This window comes from Cuculus canorus, chromosome 2 (assembly GCF_017976375.1).
Source record: "Cuculus canorus isolate bCucCan1 chromosome 2, bCucCan1.pri, whole genome shotgun sequence".
Classification (NCBI taxonomy): domain Eukaryota; kingdom Metazoa; phylum Chordata; class Aves; order Cuculiformes; family Cuculidae; genus Cuculus; species Cuculus canorus.
In genome coordinates this window covers 78,707,414-78,733,629 of record NC_071402.1, presented here as the reverse complement: position 1 = coordinate 78,733,629, position 26,216 = coordinate 78,707,414, and the positions used below count along the sequence as shown (strand labels likewise).

The window sequence follows — 26,216 nt, the reverse complement described above, 5'->3', positions numbered from 1 at the left end:
GAAAGGTGGGGAAAGTGGAGGGAGACTTAGATCTGTAGAAACCAGTTATTTCAGGAGAAGATGTGAAGTTAGGGAGTTTTCCCGCAGGCACGCTCTGGTTTCTGTTGCTCCCCCTGGTGCTTGACAAATTTTATGATGGCTATTTTCAGCTTTACACCACCCTTCACCGAACACAAAGTTCACAGAAATCTATCCTGACTTGCATGCGCCTGAGGGTAATTGCTATAAGCAAATGTCCTTGTGATTCAAGTCATCAGCATTATGATAAACCGCTTTCAAATACAACCACAGTCTGATATTTTTACTGCATACAGATCCCGTGCTTTTTGCTTCATAGGATCACAGGATTGCTCAGGTTGGGAGGGCCTTAGGTTCAGCCGCTGGCTCAGAGCAGGGTCAGCTGCGAGGTCAGGGCAGGTTTCCTGGGGCATTGGGCAGTCTGGTCTTGAAAACTTTACATTTCCTACACAAGAAAAGGAACCACATTCTGCCCACCAAGATATAATTCAACAAAGCATCAGACTATGGGAGGCTTAAATGTCTCCATTTGGGCTGATCAGATATTTTTCTTACTTTCTTAAAAACTGTATATCAAAAACTCCTCAAAGCTGGGGTAGCTCTGCAAAAATCATTCTCTGGCATGATTTACAGCTAAATAGCGTAGGATTCTGCAGGTCCGTTCTGGTGCTGGCCAAGTTGTGGTATGCAGTAAGGTTCCGTAGCAAGCCAATGGTGCTGGCATCTAGTGTCGTCCCTTACCCAGTAATCCCTCCGCAGCTCCTAAAGAGTTTTATGTTTATAGCGGTACACTTATAAAAACCAAACCACAAAACTAACACTTCTCTACCCCCGACTCCGAGTCTTTTGAAGTAACACATTTTTCACTTTATTATTTTAATGTTAAACCTCCTATTGATTTCCTGTCAACAGGAATAATTTTTTTATGATAAAACGTAGAATTTTTTATTTCTTGGTCTGCAATAAAACACAAACTACTTTATTTGTGTAAATTGATCAGTAGTTGAATCTTCTTCCTTCCTAAGTACCCTGTTGAACATTTTCCGTATTGTTGTACTGCTTGAGAGGCTGCATGGTGAAATGGGTGCTTTAGGAGGTATTAGGAGTTTGTGTTCTAATTGCACAGCCGTATTCAACATGAAAACACACTCCAACTGTAGTCTGAAAAAAAGGTATAACAAATAACTTTCTATAGTTTCAGTACCAGTAGTTAACAGTTCAAAACTGTCATTACTTTTATTCTTGTTCATAAAAATACAGAAGTGCAGTTTCCTTTAACATTAAGATGCTAGAGTAAGTATTTGAGTGACAAGCCCCAGTACTACACAGTAGTACACAGTTACTTAGAGAACTAAATTTTCTGGGTCAGTGAAGGCATGGATTTGGAATAGGCAGAAGAACAGCACTGACAAATTCAACAATATTTTGTTTTCCAACATCTTGTAAAACAGCATGTTGAACAGAGGCGTCAAATTCAGTTTATTGCACTCATGCAAGTTAGAACAAGATAGTCTTTTGACTTACAATCATATCTATGAGATTAGCTCATCTTGGAAGTGTGATACAGATTCTGAAAGGAAACAGAACTATGCTAGTTCTGCCTACGTGCGAAAGAGGGAGGCTATGGAGATGTTTGACAAATCAGGAGAACAGACTAAATAAGACTGGCTACTTTTTGATTTGTTTGTTGCACACTTCAGAAGACAAAATCGTATGACTTATATTCTTCCATATTAATAGAAGTGATGCTATCCCAATTATCTGAGGTGCAATTCAAAGCTGAGGTGTTTGATAAGGTGTAAAGTAGATTTCCTCTGCCCTGTGTATCATAAATGAGCATAGAGAGGTCATGAACGAGGCATGGATTAAATTACTGAAGGTGTAATGCTCAATACATACATAGAACAATATTTTGATGGTGAAACACATCATGGACAGTCATACTTCTGCAAATAAGTTACTCAAGTCTTATTCCAGGCTAGTGTATGTTTAGCCCATTTTTAAAAACATACATTTTGGATTCCTTACCTTCTTTCTGAGGAACATAGATAGAGCCATATCATGACTTGTCATTAGGCAGTGTTTCTTCTAACTGGGGACTGTGCTGGAGTCTAGAAAAGGTGTACTGTTGTTCATACATCACTGGTATACCGTTTTGTGACTTATATTTATCAATGAATGTCTCAAAAGTCAGTTTTCTACAGCGTAGCACCCTGTAGAGTACTATACGCTTGGCAATAGCCTTTGCTAGCATAATGCTTTACAATGCATTATGTAGTGGGACTCTGAGGTTCAGTAATATCTGTCAGCAGCCAGAATAAATGGAAATAGCTTCCAGGAGATGCAAAGCCGATGAAACAACTGTTAGTTTTCAAGAACTACCAGTGTGCAAACTCACACACACAGCATCTGAAACAAACTCTCATGAACAGCCTTCTGCCACAATCATTTATGAAAGTCAAATGTGTGGAGTGTACTTAAGAAAAGAGATTAAAGAGCACTGAGCAGTAGCAGTTTGGGACTTTCCCTGCCAAACCAAAGATGCGGTGCGTTCTCTCAGGCTTGACAGCAGTTTTTGATGTTGTAACCTTTTAAGATTCCTAGACATTAATTTTGCTAGCTGAGAATAGCAACGTTCCACATGGAAATTAGCACACCTACTTACAGAGAGTGTCTAAGCCACAACTGAGTGGTGGTTTTTTACTTTTCTAATGCATAACCAGATTGCAAACAAAAATTATCAGTAATACTAGATAGTTTTGTATGTACAACTTAATACTGCATGGGATGAAGGTGCACCACAGTTACTGAACTCCTGAAGCTGTAACTGCCAGAAGCTCAGACCATGCAGCTGGGGAACGACATCTCTTACTCTGTGCTTGGCCTGCACTTTGTGCCCTTTCCTTAAGCAATCCCTGATGACTTTTAGCAGGGAGATGGTACTAGCTGGAGCTTTGATCTGATCTGATCTAGCACAGCTGTACTGATTTTCTTATGCCACTGTAAATATTTATATTTATATTTATATTTATATTTATATTTATATTTATATTTATATTTATATTTATATTTATATTTATATTTAATTAAGTCCTTCAAATTATCCTACTATAGGTTGGTTAAAGACACATTACCCAATAGCACAACATGTCAGATCAGTTCAAATTATTAAAACACTTATATAAACGCTTGGTCTGCTGTTATTTATAGATATAACACCACCATATTAAATGGTACTATCTTTACTCAGGCCTATAGATTATCTGTAGTGTTCCATTCTCCTGTTTATATCTTCATTTTTTCCTGTATTTTTAAAGCACTCATCACTGCTTAGCTGAAGTTCCATTTAAATGATCAAAGGCTTTAACAAAACTAGCCTTTAATATCATACTGCACTCACACTATAAGATAACAGAAAATCCGATCAACTCTGTTGCTAGAATTCCACAAGGAAAATACTTATATTCAAGGCATTAAAAATCCTTACTCCTGAAGCATTAAAATGGTTCAGCCTCAGCAGAGTCGCAGAGTACAATGTTCTTTACTGTCTATAACCATTGCAGCCAAATACAATTGCAACCTGAAGCTGCAGTGCCATTACGCATGTGTGTTGTTAGCCTGTACGGAAGCTTTTGGTATTTCATCTCCACCTTTTGATTATATTAAATGATGGTATAACTGTAAACCTACCCAAGCCTATTTATTCTATTTTTAACCTTGCAGACATGCACAGAAAGATTTAAAGGGGAAGGGAAAACAAACTTCCTTTAACTAAAAGAAATATAGGAGACATACTATAGGTAAACCTGTTTCCTAAAATCTTTCCTTAGTAGATCCCATCTCTAATTTTGTGTGCCACACTCCCTGTTTCACTGGGCTACTTACATCATTTAGTCTGTTAGCATTCTTCTCCAGTCTCCTTTCTGATCAGTCTTCACCGTTTACTAAGGTAATCACAAATATCATACAGACCACTTTGTGTGACAAAAAAACTAAGACTTCATCCTGGTTTCAATATGCCTCATCTGGAATAGAATGTGCAGTTGAGATACTTTCCTGCCTTTGCAGATTTGGTGTTAGTGTTTTACTGAAGTAGAGTCTCTGTTTTTCTACTGTATTTTGAACTTGTCTTTGAAATAATACGGAAACATCCCAAGTTGCAAGTGCTCTAAAAGATAATTTACAGAGGGCTCACATGATGCAAAGTGTTAATTTCTTTGCCTGCAACCTTAACCCCTGTGGGCTATGAGAATATTGTCTGCTCATAAGATGACAGAGAGGAATCTCTTTGCAAAATGAAACTAGTTACTAATATTGCAACCAAAAGATGGAAACATGCAGAGACAGAAATAGAAGGCCCTTCTGCTGCTATGCCTCACCGCCTCTAACTGCTTATTCTTGAGCTTAGCAGTCACTGCTGTTTTTACCCACCAGTTGCTATATAAAAAGTGTTCCTTGAAGCCATTTATCAGCACCGACTCTGCTGGTCAGGGGAGTGGGGAACACTGCAGTTGGCAACAGCTGAGGAGGAATGACTGCATACCACCTGGGTATAAGTCATCGCTCCTGATTTGCGAACTGACCTTCCTCCCCTAGTAGCTGAGTGGAGATTGAGCCTGTTCTTATTAAGGCCAGAAACAAAGTTTAACTTCAAAGAGAACAGGATTGAAAACAATGCTTTTGGTCACTTACTTACTTGTCTGTCTAACCATGTTAGAATACTGTTTTAAACAGCTGTTGAAGAAGGAAAGACTGCTGTATTTGCCTTTTGCTAGCAGTGGACCGACTGATGTTAGCATAAACATATGGAATCTTGCAGCAGCAGTAACTATACTGCTCAGTAGGATGAGAAGGGCACTGTGCAGTACAAGCAATGTAAAGGCCTTTGCTTTCATGAAAACAGAAAATTATAACTGAGGAGTGAATGTCTTTGCATCTTGTTTTATTTATTGGACTTTGAAGAAAGATTTGACCAAATATGCCCTGTATGGTTGTTTTACAGGTCATTTGCAGTAAGATTACCTATCACTGCAGTCTGCCTAACGTGTGCAGCAATGAAAGAAGTTGCTCTGTCACTGTACAGTTACTTTTTATAAATAGATTCTCAAACACACGACCTTCTTTGCTCTGGGTTGTCCTCTCTGCTTTGGTTGTACTCTCTCCATTAGTTTGGCAGGGAGAGAGAAGTGCTGACTAAAGCAGTAAAACTCCATGCTCAGTTAATTTGTCTTCTGCTCTAACCTTCATCCACTTAATATTCATCTGTAGGTGATGGAGGTACACTGCAAAACAGCATCAGATTAGTCAAGTAAAATATTCAATTGTGAAAAATAAATGGTGATTCCTACCCTAAGAAGTGGGGAAGAAAACTGAGGATGAGGTTTTTTTGCAGAAAGGTGGAATTTTTTGTTCACCGCACAGGCTGTCAGAATCCAAGACCTCCCATGGGCCACTCGGTCACGGACTTCGGGAACTTTTACAGTCTGGGTACTCCTAGGCTAAACAGAAAGGACAATCTCTGGCACACAGCCAAAGAATGAGAATGAAATCCCAGCTGCCTTGGAAGTGGTAGGACTTCAAAAACTAGCTTTAAAAGCCATACATACATGTAGGGACGTGACAACTGGATAATGAGAGAAAAGCTAGATATTATGATGATAGCTTGTAGGCTAAGTTAGAAGAGATACAGAGCCATCAGATTGTACAGCCTGTGAGCATAACTTGCCTAATACCCTGTTTTGTGACCTGACAGAGGAGTGCCAGAACATTTAAGGTTCCAAGTTTTGCCCTGTTCAGTCAGCTTGCTTCCTTAACTTGTGCTTTACTGCAAGAACAATTGGAAGAAATCACTTTTTTAATCACTAAACCAGACTGGATAACAAAGTAGTTATATGTGAAAGGATGTCAGGTACCCCTTCTTAAAGAACTCCTGTAAGGGCTGTCAGCACCATTCTTGAGCACCTTGAACAGAATCTGGACCCATCAGCTACTAAGAGCTTTCTCAGCCCAGCCTGAATCCCTGCTTTGCAAAAACATTGTTTTGAGTACATTTATTTAAGTAAAGGAAAATCATTCTATGTTTATGAATTTTCCTGGTGACTGTTTATTTTCCAATATTTTAAATCTGTTTTCCACTCTTTATTGAGAGCAGTGAGGTTGGATGTGATTTTTGGAGCACTCAGCATCCTCAGCTTAAGTCAAAGACAAGAATTGTTGATGGTTTGGGTGACTGAAGAATCTTTTAAAACCTTTCTTCCAATTTCTTCTTGGCCACGCTCATGCTGAACCATAACATTTGGGTTGGTAGAATCCAAGTCCTGCAAACAAATATTGTTAGGTTTGCATGAGTGTGATATTTTTTTTATGACCGCTTCATAAACTGTTGAGTCAGGACTATTGCTCAACATGTAAGTTTTGTTATTTTCTTTCTTCAGTCTGTGTTCTAAGAGACAGAAATGTAGGAGAACGGTTAAATAAAGTGATTATAATTAATCATAAAATATGCTTGTGTTAGTGATGATTAAAACCTTAATTGTTGCATGCTGCAGATCCCTGAATGCTGTAGAAAAGCAAACTTATTTTTATTGCTTTGTATCCATCTTCTTCCCTCATTTTTGAATGCCAAAAATACTGATCAATAGAGTAAACAAATCTTTTAGACCAGGATGTTCTATCTTTTATTGTGCTTCCCTTCTGAAATATCAACATTTCTTAATTTTGTTCTTCCTAGCTCTGTTTTGTGATGTTTTGGACACCAAACGTGTCAGAGAAGATATTAGTTGACATAATTGGAGTAGACTTCGCTTTTGCAGAGCTGTGTGTTGTTCCTTTGCGCATCTTCTCCTTCTTTCCAATTCCAGGTAAAAAACAAGAAAATAATGATCTGTAACCTTGAAACCAAATCAACCTTGAGGCATGGTCATAGAGCTTGACGTGGCTGTATATGTTAATACAAGAGTGGCTAAATGCATGCCTAGCATAAATAAGATGTTTTTTATTGAAGATGGTGTAGACCAGGACTACTTACATCAGTACTCGAGACACAAATGAATAAGAGCAGTCTGTCATTAGGCAGATTTCTCGCTGTGAGAAGTCTGAATTCTCTCTATTGTAGCCGACCAAGAATGCACACACAAATGGCAGTGGTGATACATGCCTGCCAAGACTCATATAAACTGTTTGGAGTACCATCTAGGTCCTGCTCCACAGTAATACCACCTCCATTAGTCTGCCCTTCTGCTGCCAGACTCAATGGCATTTTCAGAAATCATCAGAGCTTAGACGATATAGAAGTTAATGCCCCTGTTCAAGAGAGGGACACTTGCCAGCAATAATCAAAATGTTTCCCCTCAAAAAATTTCTAACTCTCATAGTCAAATGCTACATCATGTAGTGTTTTCTGCTTATATGACAATACACCATATAATAAAGGTAAATTCCAAACAGTACATGTAGATATCTTGTTTTGTCCCCAGCTGTTACACCACATACCACACAGCAGCTAGATGGAAAATTTTGCTTGATATGATTTCTTTCTAGGGAAGGGGATAGTTGTTTTTAATGAAGAAACAGAATGGACCCTCTAATAGATTGGTTGTAAGAGAACAGCTCTTAGGAGGAATTGCTGTCCATAAGTGGGTTTTTGTGATTTTGTTTTGGGTTTGGACTTTGTTTTGGTTTTTTTTCCAGAAGGAAAAGGGTATACTAAGGCAATTTGAACACAAGATCTGCTTTGTTCCTAGTAGGTTTTCCAAATGTGCAAAGTTACTAGGAACAACTTTGATCATGGCTATCTCTGAACTGCACTCTCTGCATGAAAAACCTTTATATGAGGCGACTGGTATTTTTTTTACTACTTTTGCCTCCCTTTCTCCCTATCCCCTCCCCTTTCTCTGTTCATGAACAGTGACTGTCAGAGCTCACTTGACTGGTTGGCTGATGACTCTAAAGAAGACATTTGTGTTGGCACCCAGCTCAGTGCTGCGGATTATCGTCCTCATCGCTAGTCTCATTGTGCTGCCTTACTTGGGGTAAGTCATTTTCCTCTCCACAGAGCTGAGGAGTTTTCTTTCCTCCTCGTTCCTTTTTCCTGTCACTTGATAGCTGAATGCATATCTCAGAACATTTGTCCCTAATACTAACTGTGATATAAAGCCTCAGTATTGTCAATATCTGGAAAAGAAACATTTAAAAATTTACAAGTGTGACTTTGTTATAGGCAGATAGTGATAATGATGACCCTTTGAAAAAATATGCAAATGTCAGAGAGTAAAAACACGTCCCAAGGGAAATTTGTTCCCATTCCACTAAACAGACTGTTAAGAAAGCTAATGTAAGAGTGTCTTATAAACAAGTTAAATAATCTATTCTACAGCACTTTGTACAAGACTTTAAATTCTTAGCCCATAATTTGATTCAGAATATGTTTCTTTTACTAAACACTGAAGCAAGAAAGAAACAAAGAAAATACCAGTCCTTTAAAATAGCAGTTATTTTCTTTGCCGTTGTGTTATATCTTTGAAGGAAGTATTTCTGACAACAGATTGATTCTATGTGACAGTGAGAATAGAATTATGAATCGTGTTCTCACATAACCATGACTACTTTCTTTTTATGCTGCCCACAGAGTTCATGGAGCCACTCTTGGAGTAGGCTCCCTTCTAGCTGGCTTTTTAGGAGAATCCACCATGGTTGCAATAGCAGCCTGTTACGTCTATAGGAAACAGGTAAGAATTAGACTCTGCGGGATGTGGTGAAAACACTTGATGAATATAGTGGACTTTAGTTCAGATTGAGAATACACTTTTGAAATGTAACTGCCCAGCATTCCCACTTACTGAATTTGGTTTGCTTCACCATGCAGTCTCAAGAGTGTGTAGCTTGGGAATTCTTTGGATTGACATAAAACTGAAAGGTGCCCTCCACTGTTAGTGAGCATTCAGGCCACGGGACACACTGGCCTGAAGTAAACTCTTGCTATTCAAAACGTGTGTCATGAGTGACAGGTCCTTATCACCACCTGTTTTGCCGTGTAGTACTGCTGCTACAGTACAATATAGCTTCTTTATGTAGACATAGCAACTACCTATATGCATATGGGCGTGAAAATTATATGTGTATACTTTTATGTATACATTATGTATAAAGGTATGCATTAAATATTTTTATAATTTTATGTATTATATTTTATAATTTTTATATCTTTTTATATTTTTATAAAATCAGCTCTGCTGAAAATGGACTAAAAGTACAGTTGTTTTGGGGGTTTTTTTCATCTGAAGAAGTGGCTTAAAGTAAGAAACGCCATTGCAGCAGTAGAGGATAAGAGCTTATGAATACTTGAACAGGCAAGGATATCTTGTAGGCATACTTTTACATATTTCACATGCTACAATCCTGCATGTACAGAGTAGTAGCAATACATGGATTTCAAAGAATATTCCATTAAATTAAGTGGAAATACTGGCTTGGTGACTGGGTACCTCACAGTACCTGCGTGTTGTTCCTTTCCAATTATGTGTTCAAGTGACTGTGTAGCGCACCAGGCCCCAACTAACTTCCTCCTTGATTGTTTGTTACAGTAGTAGCTAATAGAGTGTTTCTGGCCAAGGGACATGGTACTTATTTTTTTGCAGTGATGAGTACAGGTAGTGGTGGTGGTGGTGGTAGTAGTAGTAGTAACAACTGTGCCAACCTAATTTATTCCCTTACCAGAATTAGCATGTAGTTGACAACGTCAGCTCAACAAACAGTGTGACAGTGGCAGAGCTAACTGGCAGCTGTATATACCAAGTTGCTTTCACCTACAGTGGTAACAAGTGGGCAGCATTTGAGAGCTGAGAATCAGCTGTTGTGTAGACACCTCTGAAAACTGGAAACCCTAATATGCCCAACTCAGCTGAATCAATAATACCTGTGGGGAATTTTTTTTGTCAGCTGTACAAGTGTTTTCTGTAAAACTAGTCAGCCTGCTGAGAAATGGATAATAAGGAACAGATGCTTCAACTTGTTTTGTAGTTGAGCTGAATGCTTCTTAGCTTTACTAATCCAGGACATCCTGGATGAATCATAGGACTTTTGAATGCCCTTCTGCTCCTGCTAGCCAAAAATACTCCAGTATAGTTGGCCCTGGTGGGGTAGGGGATCACAGTGAATCAGCAGTTCCAAGAAAACCCAGAATGCTCGCATCTAGTAGAATTACTGAAGTTTGACAGTTGAAAAATTAGGTTGCCATCTCTCTCTTTCCCCCAAAAGCAGCTTATCTGCTGTCATATTTTGCTTGCTTTTCTATTTTTTTTAAATAAAATGTCTGTGATGTAAAAGATTCCAGACTCTCTCTTCCCTCCAGTCATGCGGAAGCCTGTTTTGGATGTTGCTTAGCATAAAAAATGCTCTATTATTGCACTTATGTTAGAAAGGAGAAAGCTGAGCCCCAGAAAGGTTATGGAAACCTTCTAAGTTAAGACAACTTATCAGTGACAAGCCATGAATATGACACAAATATTCCAGCTCTTCATAACATACTAAAAAAAGCCAAAACATTATTTGCATCTAGCTTCTCCCAGTGCCCAAAGTTTGTAGGACTGCATTCATGCACCACTTACTCATAGGTTTCTGAATGCTTGTTTCAACCTAGAAAAAGAAGCGGAATGAGAATGAAACAGCTGCAGAAGGTGAAGACTCTGCAATGACCGACATGCCTCACACAGAGGAAATGACAGACATCGTAGAAATGAGAGAAGAGAATGAATAATGAAGGGGATGCAATTGTTCTCTGCAGGGACGATTGGAGTGACACTTCAGCATCTTGTCGTCTCTCATACTTTTTTGTTTTGTTTGTTTTTATTTTTGTAATAAAGAGGCCTTGATTAAAAGGTTTCAGATAAATTCTCTAGCATACTGAGTATGCTCTCACTGATGAGGGACCTAAAAAAAGGTCTTTGCTTTTTTTATTTTTTTTTCCAATTGAATTTGTTTCTCACTCCATGCAAACACAAAAGATACAATTGCATCACTGTAGAGTCTTCCTTACTCATGTATCCACCTTCTCTGGACAATCTGCATTTGTCAACCAAAGCGCTGCTCTCTGTGCGCGCGTGTGTGTGAGCATGCGCTTGCATGCTTACACATGCACACGCACGTGTGCTACTGGTTCGATGCTACTGCCATAATCCTACTCCCTCCCTTCTTTGCTTTTGCTTCCTTTTCTTTATGAGAAGTATAAAGGAAAAGAAGTTTGGAATACAGAGCTTTATTTTACTTGCTTGAAAATGACTTTGGTACATAAACTAATATACTACGGTGAACTATGTTTTTTCATTTGGCCTCATCACTAGAGCTTTTACTGCACAGGGTACAAGATAGGGAGGAGTGTGTAAGTCTCCACATGCATTGTGGAGAAAAACAGGTTCCTCTCTCATGTTAAAAGTGTGTGGATGTGTATCTACACACACAGGTACATAAACAGAGACATACATATATATATTTATATATCCACAGAATAAATAAAGTACACATGGGACAAGAACTCTATCTAGCTTTCATTCCATGGGAAAGATAGTAATCTTTGGAAAATATAAACACTTAGTTCAGAATTTTCTTGAATCATTAAGCCCCAGCTTACTTATACTTTTCTTTAGAAAAAAAACATGCACTTTCCTCTTGTGAAGAGGGTGATGGCATCTGGTAGACTTTGACTGTATTTGAATAAAAAAAATAAATATTGACAAGCTTTACCAAAGTTCTTGTCCACTGATTTAACTTTCATTTTTTAAGGGTGATTTGTTCAATATACTTATTTCTGGTGCCTATATATTTTCTAAAAAAATCAGATAACATATGCACGATACCATGGTATATCACATTACTACACATAGATCCATGAAATTTTTTATATAGAGTTGTACACGTACTTACACGTGCATGTGTGTGTATATATAAAATACATATATATATATATACACACACATACACACATATATGTATGTTTTGCTATAATGTATTTACCTATGCAGTAGATCTAAGTCCGTATGGTGAAGCTCAAATCCTGATGGTCCTCCAAGTCATTAGTTAGGGACCTTGATCACGTGTTATCTCTCAAGGCAAAGGATGTGTGGAAGTGGGGAGCTTCTTGCATCAGTCAGCAAGTGGTGTGCTTGGAGAAAGCAGCAGGCGTTTTGTCGTTGTGGTTGAAGTGAGCTTTAAATGCCAGAGCGTGAGGTCAAGGGGGCAACTTATATCGAGTGGAAATTAAGCCTATGTAAGAGATGACCAAACCAGAAAGGGTTTGGGTCCACTAATGATGGCTGCAGCAGCAGCTTGTGTTTCTGTGCTCTTCCGTGTTTGGCTGCGGGGCAGCGTTTGTTACCGGTTTATAGTAGCTTGGGTTCTTTCAGATATAATCATACCAGAGTCTGGAAACTGTTATCCTCCGTGCTTTATCCATAAACCAATTAATTTAAATCTTATTTAGTAAAAGTATATTTTTCTAAGTTGTGGAAATGGTTATTTAATTGTGGACAAATTCAAATTCTGGATTTATTTGCCAGGTAGTCCCAGCACTCAGAGAACTGATGAAAATTAAACATTACTTTAAATGTTATATCAATATCTGTGTATGTAGACATACACACATGTATAAATATATATATTGTATATTATGTACATTTATTTTAAGCTACAATACATTTCCTATTTTTCCAAGTTCAGCTAAAAATATCTCTAAAAAACTACAGAGTTGGCTAGTAACCGCTTATGGCCATCAGGAAAGGCATTGTATCAATGAACTTTACGTTGTATTGTGAACGTTTGTACCAAGTTGTTACATGTACAAATGCAATAAGAAAAAAATGTAGACATTATTGTGTTGAATGGCAGATTTGCAAAATCAGTTCGTGATCATTGAGCAGTGACTGGGGAGGGCAAGACTAAATCCAGTAACTGCACATTTTCTGTGCCACCACAAGGTTGTTCTCCTCATTTCTGACAGTAGTTTAAAAGAAAAAAAAAGTTCAATAAAAACCCTCAGACAAATGAAATTTGTGCAGTATGTAGACAGTGCACATTCATGAATACAGACTTTCAAACAGTCACATGTGTATAACGTGTATATACACTGTTACAGCTCACAGTGGCCATTTGAAGTCTTCTCTGTTCATGTAGTTTTGGTTTCTCCAATATCCAAGTCCACAAGATGCAGTTTATCAGGAACTGTAGAGATAAAGCAAGAAAATATTTTTGTGTAATATTTTTTTTTTGGTATATGGCTAAAATTCAAGTGGCAGTATTTCTGAAGAATTTTGAACATTACTAATGTAGGTTTCAAGGTAATAATGGCACCAAAAACTAAAACATTGAAAACAAATTAAATGAAGCACTGAAGCTTATGTTTTACATAGAAGATGAACAAACATAAAAAAAATGAATTATTGGTCATACAGACCTAAATAATGGTATTGTAAAGACAAATTTTCAGATGCAAGGGTAATACTTAATAGTCCTTTACTTTGCAAGATACTGAACGAGTGCTGGAGTGGTGAGATTTGGGGAAGAACTCAAGCAGTGACGTAAGGACACATGCATCACATATTTTTCTGCTTCCTGAGGGTCATGCATCTCCTTACTTTGCTCTGTTGAATTAACAAAATGGGCTGACATTTCTGCCATGTCCTAACCAGCCCATCCCACCAGCCTGGGTCTTCGCTGAGTAGCAGGCAGGGTGCTCAGCCCAAGGACCACCTTGGCTCTGCAGCCTCTGGATCTGCTTCCAGGCACTGTTGTTCGGAGCTTCAGTGACCACCTATAGCCTCATTGCTCTGGCTCCCAGTCACTGGCAAATCGAGCTGGGCTGGTGAAGCAGCCAGTCTGATGGGATACAGGCTGGGAGAGGGCAGGCATCCTCCTCAGCTGAAGCCCCAGTCAGAGCATTACTGGTTCCATCATCTCTGTCAAGCACATGCTGGTGCATGTCCTGTCCTGCACTTCTTCCTTCCCAAAAGGACTTCCCTGAGTTATAGTAAAACAGCTTAGCTGTCTCTCTTGTGTCATTGCTTTTGAAACGGCTGTCTATCTCCATGATAAATGTTTTACAATAGGAACCCGTTAAGTTTCTGTATCAGAGCGCCAGAGTGCAGTCATCTCAATGAATTCCTATGGAGACTTCGCCTTTCCAGACTTTTTTGAGAATTACTGAATTCTTCAATCAAAATTGCAATTGAAATAGGAACAAAGTTGACCTGCATCCTACTTATTAAATTTCAGAACACGCAGCAGGAAATAAGAGCAGAGCACTGATAAGTTGTGGATTAATGTTCCTTGGCTTTCAATATGTACATAGAATTGCATTAATGTGTATTGAGTTTTCCTTTTGCAGACTTAAAAGGAGACATTGGCATTTTCTTCCCCCTCACTGCCCTAAGCAGGCCTCTCACCCATACCAAACAGTGGACTTGATGGTGAAAGCTCTGCATTTCCCAGTCAGTTTGAGGCCATTTAGGCACAGCAGCAGGTTCCCAGGCACAGGACAGCCCCACTCTGTGTCCCCCTGGCACAGCCATTCCGGGCAGGAGCGCTCAGTTGCCTGCTTGTTAGATAGAGCCACCCTGAGTGAGAGGATTTGGTAAGTAACAGAGAAGTCTTTTGTATTCTACTCATTTTGCTGCTAAATATTTCTTTTGAGTGGGGAGAGATTTATATCTGGCTCTTGCTCACTGTTTTGCCAAATCTGCAGCCAGAGAGGGAGCAGCTCCAGATGGAGGGCAAGCTGATGAATGCAGCTGATTCAGAGCAGGCCAAGGCGCATGAACAGAAACCTTTTGAAGGCGGGAGCGCCTTCTTTTGTGGGATGGCGCCTCATGCTTAAAAAGAAGGGAGAAAGGATGCTTTCAGCCCCAGGCACCCAGAGTTGCCAAGCATAGTTTTGCGTTGGGCTGCAAGGTGGCAACAGGAATGGAGTGTCCTGCAGCTCCAGCATCCTGGCCTTGACCGAGGCATCCTTGACGAAACGCAGAACAGTGCAGGGAATAGTGAGGCGGCAGTGTCGGCTCTGTCTCTCACTGAGATTTTGTGTTTGTGGCATGTTCAGCATAGATTTGAGTGCAGCTGGGTGTTACCTGAGCATAGTTGCAGTAGTGATTTGTGTATTGGAAAGCCATGCATATGTATATGGATGTGTATATGAGAATATTGTGAGGCATTTTTATTACTGCCTTTATATAGTTCATTGGAACAAGGATTCAAGTCTAAAAATAATTTATTGTCTGAATATTACTAAGGCATTTTTAAAAAATTGCAATTTGAAGCTACATGAGAGAGTAAATAGAACACCCTTTCAGCAGACTTTATACCAGTGAGCTAAAGCATGGTTTAGATCAGTAAGTTAGAATGGAGGAGAAAGAGGACATGATGAGAAGTGTGTGGGTATTGTATGTTCATCCTAGAGACAATAACCTGGTGCGGAGATAGAACTCAGAGGGTAAAATGAGTGGCTGCTGCCATTTCCCTTTCAGCTGCACTGGAGAGGGACTGAAGGGTGAGGAGCAATGCAACCACAAGACATCACTTTTGAGTATTTTGGTTTCTGAGTTGAGGAGCCATCAGAGAGAGGAGCATGAAACATCTTAGAAGATTATTCAAGCAGAAACAAACCCACATGGAGGCTTTATGACATGCAAAGAGGCGGCATTACATAGCTCGCTGTTTCTGAGTAACTGGCTGGACTGGATTGAGTAGATGTCATGTAAATGTTACTTAACAAAAGATGAAATTACCAAAATTTGGTATCAAATTAGCATTTGCCAAATACCAGCTTAACCATAAAATGTTCGTGTTTACTTTTGTACTAGAATTCAAGTACAGAATAATGTATTTTATGAAGGGAGCAAGCTCCCTCAGAGCGGTGGTGCAGTGCAGAGCAGGTTGTCGGGGCTCACAACAGAGCCCTACCGGGAAAAGGAGCTCCAAATTTATTCTCACCCTATAACACACTATATTCCGTTGCAGTCTGACAGTGTCATTAAATGAGGCAGAATTGTGAGCTTAGTAGCAAACTCAGTACAAACATGGTCCTGACCTGCAAAGCTGTGAAAGGGCGTAGGGTGGAGGGGTAGCCCTGGTTCTCTGCCCAGTGGGGTCTAGACAGCTTGGGTAGATTTGCTTTGGAGAGCCAAGTTCAGCAGTCGGTGTGTAGATGTACTCCTCAGCAAAAATGTTGCCAGACTTCTCAGCAACTGACACCTTCTGAACAAAAAGGCCAAAGACAAAACATGGGGGCAGAGAGACTGAGATTTAAGCTCAGCTTGAAGCACATACTCACACAGAAGGGTTTTTTGGCTGCTGCTTGTGCAAGTTAATGGTATAGTTAAAGAGCAAGCTTCGGTCTCAGTATTTCATAATCAAGATATCCACTCAATCTCAGTAAAACAGAAGAACTGTGGTATCTTTTCAGGAGCTCCTTTGTCTTTGTAACCCTGAAAGTTTTCATTAGTATTACCAAGCCTTGTCACTGCTCAAATCAGTTTATTAGTTTTACCACATCATTCTTTTCTGTCATTCTTAGTTCAGCATCTTCAGGCGTCTCCTTATTTTATTCTGAAGGCTTCTGCTAGGCTTATTTTGCCTGTTGACATTTTGAGAAGGAAAATGTAATTGTCATGCTGACTGAATGTCAAGTAGTGCTGTGATTAAAAAGTAGCTTACAACAAAATTCTTCTTTGATGGACTGTTTTTTACTTTTCGTTTGTTAAGCTGAAAAGGAGACTCAAAAAGTAGAAGGAATCGGGGTGTCTTTATTTAAAATCGAGAGTTAAAAGAGTGAATTCAAGTTCATTATTTAACTCTAGCTACTTAGTGACTTTTTAGTGATCCATAAGACCATGACCCAAACTTTTCTAGCAAAGTTAGCACTGCATCACCAGAGCAGCGCAGAATAGTTTGAAGCACTGGTAAACACAAGACTTCATATATTTCACAACTAAATATGTTACTTAATGAGTCAGAGAGCTTGATTAATAGGGACAGTCCATGTCAGCTGGACATGAGCATCCTGATCTAGTGTCTAAGGTGGCCTTGCATGGGCAGCAGCAGGGACGAGGTAAGTTGACTGTCCGCAGTCCCCTTTTGACCTAAATTATTCTCTGATTCCATAAGGAACCTAAAGAGGTCCCTTCGTCTTAAGGGACTTGAGCCTGCTTGCCTTTTTTTGGGCTTCCAGTTCAGGGTTGAGAGGCAGTACATGTTGGAGTTCTTCAGTATAACCATCTAAGCAAAACTCAGAGCTGTGCAGATTCTTTTGCTGATGGCAAAATTTTCATATTGCAGAGCGAGCTGTAAAGTAGCCTCCTACCCTCTGGGAGCCCACAGGAGGGCAAAGCAAAAATAAGCTATTGTATCTGCAGATAAAATATTTGAGTACTGTACTGCACTTTTTCAATTAACTTTCTAAGCAACACCGCCTAAAACCAGCAAGAAATTGCATCTATTACCTGCTTCCTCCCATCTCTCTCCATGTATATCATTCAGCATTTAAAAAGAAGGTACCTTTTCTGATAACTCCCCCTTGTAATCAAGTAATGCAAAGCAAACACTTACATTTAGGTAATGAAACAGCTTGGCCTCTTTAGAAGTGAGAGCATATAAATCCACTCTTGGGAAAGGGTATGTTTTAAATTTTGAACAATATCTTAATCCATAATTCAGCAAAAACACAACAGAAAAGCAACCAAAAAATGGCAGAACTGAATAAAGTAATTTTAATTGCACTATCTTTTAATGAGAATTCTGGGTGGAAAGCTAAAGAGTATGTACACTTGCAGAAAACAGCAGAGCCTGGAACTAGCATGCATTGCTCAACTTTGTAGTTTGCTCTCCAAAGCAGCACTAATGTAGCTCTGCTTTATGTCTTATTATGATAAACAAACACACAAACAAAATTCCTTCCAAAACTATAATGAAACAATTGCAACATTACAAGCAATAAGTTTACTGGTTACTTAGATCAACTGATTTTATCCACAGAGTTTACAAGCAGCACAAAATTACAAAAGCAAAACTTCCGAAAAATGTTGAAGGCACATATGCATTTTTTGTAGATGACATACCGTTACTTATTACCATCCACAAGCTTTTTAAAATAAATCTGATCACTCTTTAAATATCATAGTTCAAAGTGTACTTCACTTACTTTCAGTTTAATAAAAACCTGCAATATCTTATGTGGTTTTCAAATGCACAAAATGAGAAATATAACCTTTGTTTATAAAATGGATGGAACCTCTCACCACCATCGTAAAGATAATCAAGCTTAGATCATGTCAGTTTTTCATTTTTAAGAACATAGCTGTCACTGCTCCTTTATTTTAGATCAGCTTTTGGTGTTACTGCCTCTGCCTTTGTTTCTTGAAGCCAGGAGCCTATGGAGGGCTTGGGGCAAGAGATATGAGTGTGGCTGGAGGACCACAGAGCTCATCTGCTGAAAGGGATGGAAGCACAGAGTTGCTTTAGAAAGATATGGTTTGATGGTTTGTTGTTCCACTGCTAGGAATGAGGTGGCAGCAGCGATCTTCCCCAAAATGAACCTATTGGAGAAGAAAAAAATAGGTATTGCCTGTTGTTGGTGAACTTGGGGTTAGGAGTGTTAGAGCCCCCTGTGCTGCTTGTGTTATTTGGTCTGTGACACTGGTGGACCACGTTACTGCCACAGGCTACATAAATTCAGAGACCAAGAACTCAACTCTGCATGGTGAAATGATTGAAATTAGTTTTACAGTGCTTGGGCAGCACAGCCTACCAGCGTTCCCAAGCTTTGAGAAAGCCTTGCTTCCTCTGTATCAGATGTTTCAGTTTCTGGGCATGCCTGAAGAGTAGCACACATGAGCAAGTGCATGTGGAGGAGTGAGTGTGTGTGTATGGAGAGAGAAAGGGATATGGCCACGAATGAGTGAGTTGGAAGTGTCTATTGCATTCACTCTACACTGCATTACTCTGCAAGGACCATACAGGTGTGATCCCTTCATTTATCATCATTAGTGAAAGGTTCACTGATCTTTAAAGGTTGTTGGGCAGTGTTACTAGATACTAGTTACTAGATAAAAACCAAATCTTATAGTGCTAGGAGCATAAAAGACAGCAAACTTTGCCATGCCTTTTGCAATGGAGAAAGAAGCAAGCTTCACACATCCTGCTCTCTCCATCTTGCATACTTGAACAGGGCCAGCCACAAGGTCATCCTAGAAAGAAACTACAAAGGTTGAGCCAAAAGCTAAAGGGCAGAGCAGGTGATGAGGGCTATTTTGTCTTCACAGCACAAAATCATCACAGAGGAGCACCAAATTGTGTAAAGGTGATCCCCAGGAAGTCTCTCAAAGGATAAGTAGTTCCTGAACAGAGGCTCAAGATAGTTTTGAGCACATTGTGTGAGGAATACTACAAGGATAGCAGGTTCTCCAATCTCAGTGAGGTGCTATAAGGATAAAATTCACTAATGCTGGTGAAAGATTCTTGGATACTGCAGGGAACAGTGCCACAGAAATGCCTAGAAATACTGAACTCATATTTGCGTGTTCTAATTGTGCCTTTGGGTTCTCTGAAATTGACTTGTTTTTAGTTTCACACAAATACTTTTAAAATTGGGAGCAGGGAGTAGTGTCTGGAAACAGCATCCTCAAAAAAGGGCAGCACAAGGTCTGAAGACTCTTGCTTGAGAAAGAAGGGAAAGGCTGCCCGAAGACCTCATTTTTCCCACCTGACACTCTGGCCACAGAGTATTCTGCAGGACATCTTGTTCTGTTCTCAGCAGACTTACTCCACTTTAGTGTTGAAAAGGCAAGAGCAATAGCTGGATACACTTTAGGGCATGCTGCAGTTGCACCGGGATTAAGGTCAGTTCTCTAAGCAGCTTTCTGTAGAGAAAAAGCCCCATTTTTTCTATTAATTTCTGTAATTTGAATGTAAATCTGAGAACTGGACAAATGCATATTTCACCTGAGAGGTATCTCTTGTTTTTAATTTTGTTCATAATATCTTTCAGTATCAGATTCAGATTGTTTCTTTCAGGATAAAGCTGTCTTTATGCAAAGCAGTGTGCCTAATAGCCATTCTTGACTACTTAAACAAGTCAATTTTGCAAGGACTGTACGTGTCAAGCCAGAGCACAGTTTGGGACTACAGTACAGGGATCCTAGATTTTAAATGAAATGTTACCTCATGAATCATTTTCCAAAACACTTGTGGAATTCCGGTTGATTTCTCTCAAAGTAAATGTTGCTTTCTGTAATTTGTAGACACGCTAAAGCTACCGGTTGGGTATTTTTAATGATCATTTTGTTTTGCTTTAGACACATGGGTTTTCTTTGAACTCTAAAGAAACCAATGAAGGTTAAAACTTTGTACATTTTTAAGTGACTGCCAACGTCTAAAGTATAAAAGTACATGTTGCATTAAAATTGAGTGCTGTTTATGTATTTAACAGAGACGTGTGGGTTTGCATTGTTAAAAAGAATTATCTATGCTTTCTTTGGGGAGGGGAGTCTGTGCTCCAGTATTGTCCTACAGCTTTCATATTCTAATTACTTTAAGTAAACTTCTAACAATTTGCATATGATTCATGATTCTGATTGCTTCTGTTTTCTTAATTCTGATGATCTGACATGTTCTGAAATGCGCTTCTCATTTGGAACAAGCAAATATAACTCCTGGTGAGAAATTAATCCAACATGCAAATTGGTTTCAAATTAGGAGCATGATGCTGCCAACTACAAGGTCTTAACTTGAAGTTAGTGAAATCCAAGGGTATCCATGAAACAGTGCGAGACAAGCTTTTAATTTCTACAAAGCCTCCAAGTGGTGTTGATACCCAAATACCATTGTCAGAGTACTTTTTCCACACCAAATCTAAAATTGTCAGTTAAATAGGCACTTAGTACTTAAAAGGAGAGCATTATTCTCATCAGGCCAGGGCAAACTTGAGTGTCATGAGGAGATGCTTCATCCATCCATCTGGCAAGCCACCAAGGCTGTTCTTATGAAGCTGTGAAAACATTCCTTAGCCAAAAAAGTTTAGTGTTTGACTTTTAACAACATGTCCCTTGGGTACTCATGGATGACCGAATCTGAGCCACCCAAAGCCAGTAAGAAAGCTGACTATGGGACCAGTCTTAAATGGCTCTCCTGCTGTGACAGTTGAGCGGCCACCGTTTTTAAAAAGATGTCAGAGACGTATGATGATAGGGCTTTATTCATACCTGCAACCAATCCTCCAGGACCCTGCTGCCTTAGTTCTCCTCACACCAGCCCACAGCGGATTCAGATGACGCTTGCTGAGATAAGTGAAGCTTCTCCAGCCCACAGAATGACCACCTCACATACTATTTTAAATTTTAGGCAGCCTATGATCTCCGGCATCCTGTATACTTAAAGCCTGGTCTCCCTTAGGGTCCCTCATGCCTTGTGAGCCCTTCAATCCCTGCACACCTCATCCTGTCTCCTCTCATTAGGGCTCCCCAACCACCCTCTCAGCCCGCTGGCATCTGCAGCCACTGCCCTTCTGAGCACAGGAATCAGTGGTCCCCTGGCCTCTGCGGGCTGTACACCATCTTCTTTGTGATGGGGCTGGTACCGCAGTGTTGTTTCTCCTGGCCCTTGGTGCAGAGGGCCTTTGGAGACCCCTGAACTGGCCACAGCTCTCACCATGCCTCACTCATCCTTCCTGTTCTCCAGCCACTGACTGCTGTCCCCATGGCTGGAGAGTGTACCAGCTCATGTCTGGTCACATTCCTACCCAAAACCGGGAACACTGAGCAGGGCCACCAATATAATTAGGGCATCTACATCAGCAAGCAATAACTCAGCCACTCACAGGCACACGTTTATTAGCTGCTGACACCACTGCTGCCTTCCCATGGCCACTTGCAAAGAGCATGACCTGACCTTGTCAAGCTCTCCTTGTCAAGAGCACTGGCCTGGCAGGAGGCCATGATAAAAAAAAAAAAAAAAAATAATTAGGGATAGGGCTTAGGAAAATATACAGCCTTTGTGCTGGCCAATTCTGCATACCCACGCGGGGCAACTGAGCCAACATCCCCATGCCTTGGAAGGCTAGAGCCTGTTTGAAAGCAGGTATGGGAATTACTGCCATACTGCTTCATTTTGATCTAATCGAGCAAAGCAAGACTGAACAGACTGAGCAAAAAGTGTAAACAGTCACATGCAGTGAGCATGACTTTCTCAAACAGATCTTTATCTATTAGGGACCACATAGGCTTTATTTCTCCTAAAGAAATAAAGAATAAAGAATAAAGAAATAAAGAATAAGAAGTAAAGAAGGGATCAGGTTCTAAGCAGATAAAAAGCAGGACATGCAGTATGATAGCAAATAGCACTATTGGTTCACCTTCTTCGCTTGCAGTCTTGAAAGTCTCCTCTCTGTCACTCCTTCTCTCCCACCAGCAGACCCTCCTTTGACTGTTCTTCCAGTTATGAGGACAATTAGCTCTTCCCTCAGTGAAGTATTCTGAAATACAATCCAGTGTATTTCCCCAAAGGGTACGTGCAAACCTCAGATGAAAGTGTCTTCAACCACAGACAGAAAAAACGCTCGCAGACGGTACTGCACAGCATTTGCTTTTGTGCCTAATAATCAGTCATAAAGAGGAGGACAAAGAGGTGTGAGAACACTGTTCTGCTGGAGGTCTGTTGTGTATATGCTGCTGGAGGAGGAGCTGCTTCCAAGGAACAGAAAAGAGCTCGTTACCACAGACAGGTGAAAAAAATCCTGCAACTAACATAGGTATGGCACAAAACAGCAAAAGCACCACCATCAGCTTTTGACTGGGCTTGTCTGAAACAGCACTTCTGAGTGAGGTGTCAGATGACTGTGGATGGCAAATATTCTCCCTGTCCCTGCAACATGGCAGAGACACCTGCAGGGAGGAAAACTGAAACCAAGCAGTGGCTGCTGAGGAAGGTACCATCCAGAAGAAAGTCAAGCAGTAATTAACTTTTTACACAGTCTATTCTGTAGATGTGAAAAAGCAAGCCTCCTTCCTCTAGGTGACTTAAAAGGTGCAGCATCTGCCCATGTCTTATAAGCAGAGGAGCATTTTTCCACCAGCTGGAGCCAGTGCTCCCAAACCTACAGCCAAAACAGATTGTTCCATGTCAAGCTCACCTACCACAAGTCAGCAGTTTATATACACACCATCCTGTGCAGCACTTCTTTGAAGAACTGGGTGATTTGTTGGCAAGCCGCTTTAATGACAACGTAGCCCCCACAGTACAACAGGACCACCTCCACAACTGCAGCCCCTGCACCTTCTATCTTAGTTCTGCAAAGGAAATTTCACACCATTATTTCCTTTAGATTTTCCGTGAGCATAGACCTCTGTTGCTGTTTTCCATCTTCTTGCTGGGAAATCAAACATGTTATTTTCATTAATTAAAAGAGGGGGTTTGTTTGTAGCATGGTTTGATGAGACAAACCCCTGCACGTCTGAATGAGGAGAGAGCTCTACAGAGGGCTCATCAGTATATGAGCACCATGGAACCACTTGATAGTTTACAAGTAACATTAATGTTAGATACTAAAAGCCAGAATATGAATGTGCCAGACCCCTGCGGTAACACCTGCAGGAGGTGCAGGAGGCAGTGATGCTCCAGCTGGGTGTTTTCTGATGGCTTTCTTAGGTGGCCTGGATGGAAGACGAGTCTGTGACACAGAGCAGGAGACAGCACTGCCTGTCATTGAACAAGTGCTATTTCATGCAAGGAAAATAAAATGTTAATTCCCTGAAGTTTGGGGTTTTTCTTTGGTTTTAGTGGTAAAAATCCCTTTCCCTCTTTCTTTTCAACCTCATGAGCCAAGCAGCTCAATGATGACCCTGGAGAAGAAATTTTATTATTGGTTCTTCTGCCCCCTCTCAACAATATAAATTCAAAAGACATGCTCATTTGAGGGAACAGAAGCTGCTGTTAACTCCTGCGTGCTGGTTTGCTGAAAGGAACACAGTCTTCCAAAATGCAAGCACAGTTCATCACATCTTGGCACAGAAGCCGGACTTCGGCAGCAAGCGGTGAACCTGCCTACAAGTGGCAAGAAACACGCTCTCACAGCAGCACACACTTTCAGCTCTGCAGAACCACTCTTTGGGCAAAACATCCAGATCTTCTGCTGCAAAACAAAGGCCAAAATGTTACACAATACTACGGAAAAAAAATGCACTCAGAGGAGGGGGATCTAGAAAGAGTTTAAATGAAACAGCTCCTGTTGTCTCATGGCCCATAAATCTGCAGTCTGTATATCTTCCTTGCTTAATATAATTTATTATTTTCTTTTTTAGCATGAAAGGTTAAAAATTAATCTTATGATACAGAAAACATTCAGAAACATGAAAAGAGTAGCATTCCATTAAGTGTTCCACCTCTAGAAATACAGCCTTTTATGGTTACATCTATTAGTCTGTAGATGTAATGTTTTATAGTGAATACATTCCTCTCAGCTAGATATTATTTTTGTCATCTCATCAATTCAGGAACAGTATAGATGATAATAGAGGATTATTATAATATTTATTCTCTTTTTCTAAGCACTTTAAGTCTTTATAAAATATTATGGCTAGAACTATTTTTTCCCCTATATAATAAAGATAGTAGAAGTAAAATATGCTTTGCACACATGCAAATGTGGTTGGAAACTAATAGAGTTATACATTTTGAAAGTTATTTAATTTGCTTTTGGACATTTTGAGAACCCAACCTCACCATTTCTCAACACAGCATGTCTCAGCTAAGCTGCTATTTCTTGCAGAAAGTATACTGGCTGTGAAGACTCAGATGTGTCAATACATCAACCGAAGGTTTGGATTAGTACATAAGCAAAACCAGATACCTCAGAAACCAAACAGAGGGCTTGCTACGAATTTCAACCCATACTAGCAGATTCTTAGTCAAGATATAAACAGATGGAGTATTTGATAGTAAAAAGAGATTAAAAAATTAAAGGAAAAAAACTCAAGTCTCTTATCACTTCATTTCACGCTGTTTCACACATCTTAATAATCTCTTTCATCTACCTACTCACTATTAACTAACATATCCCTTCACACAAGTCTATAAAGGTAAGCTCATGCTGCTAAACCGTGACCTTTAGAGACCACTAGATGAGTAGTAAAAGTGGTTTTGCCAGAATGTATTAACTCAGTATGATTGGTGGTTATGTATCCTAAATGTGCGTGGTGTTTGCTGGAGCACTTAAGGTGAAGTGACAAGCCAGCAGATCCTCTCGCTGTGACTTGGGAAGAAAACTCTCCAAGTGCCACTGGCTGGGAAGTGGGAGAGCCTTGGTTGACTGCCAGTGCTCTCCCCTCGCCTGCAGTGACAGCTGCCAGCAAACAACTTGACCCTGGGCTAGGGCTCAGCTCCAGGTGAGGATTAACTCCCGGGCTCCCCTGCAAAGCCATCAAAACACCAAAACTATGCACTGGGCATCAGCTGCAGACTGTAAAGTGAGTATTTCTCATAACAAGACTGTCTGAGAAGGATGATACTAATTTCATTATCATTGTAGCAGCTTTTCTTTTTTTCTTGTTTAAATGGGTGGGTGCACAACAGGTCTAACAAGGACAGTGCAATGTACCTCTCAGCCCAGCAAGGCACAAACACTTGCAGAATTATTTAATCCTAGGAAAGTAAGAGAGGAAAAAAACCCAAAATTGCACCTTCCATATTCAGCCTACATAATAGCATTGTTTGTATAAAATGAGGCATCCTTTTTTACCAGTCAAGCAAATGACAAATCCGTGGGCTCACTAGTCCTGATTTCAGTCTGTCTGAAAGCTTTATGCGGAAGAGCATGTGCAGAGACTACCTGTTATAGTGCCTGCATAGCTGCAAGAGCCCAAAGGAAATACATCACATCAAAGACCTGGTGGACAAGTGTGTAAAGAAGTAACCCCAAACCCCGTAATTCCAAAAAAGGGCAAACTAAGGAAACAATCCTCTGGAAGAGGCAGCTGGCAATCACATTCGATACGACACTCCTTCTTCAGCATGCCACAGTGCTCAGCCAATGGCCCTGATAAAATAATTTCTAGTCAATACTGATAAGTTATTCAATGGCTTAATAATCTTGGGGTGTTTTTTTGGCATCCCACCAACTTGAATAGAAGTCATGAACAGAAATAAGAGCAACTGATCAGCACCCATGCAGA

The 26,216-nt window shown here is 40.1% G+C and overlaps 1 protein-coding gene across 1 annotated transcript in view; it reads left to right on the top strand.

Moving 5' to 3' along the window:
• The window catches only part of ANKH (ANKH inorganic pyrophosphate transport regulator), a 106,860-nt gene extending 86,235 nt beyond the window's left edge, over positions 1 to 20,625 (top strand). The window contains exons 9-12 of the mRNA XM_009570282.2: positions 6,749 to 6,878; positions 7,925 to 8,048; positions 8,645 to 8,744; positions 10,655 to 20,625. Coding sequence (XP_009568577.1) covers positions 6,749 to 6,878; positions 7,925 to 8,048; positions 8,645 to 8,744; positions 10,655 to 10,771 — 471 coding nt within the window. The 3' untranslated portion in view covers positions 10,772 to 20,625. The remainder of the gene's footprint in view (positions 1 to 6,748; positions 6,879 to 7,924; positions 8,049 to 8,644; positions 8,745 to 10,654) is intronic.
• The last annotated feature ends 5,591 nt before the right edge of the window (positions 20,626 to 26,216 follow it).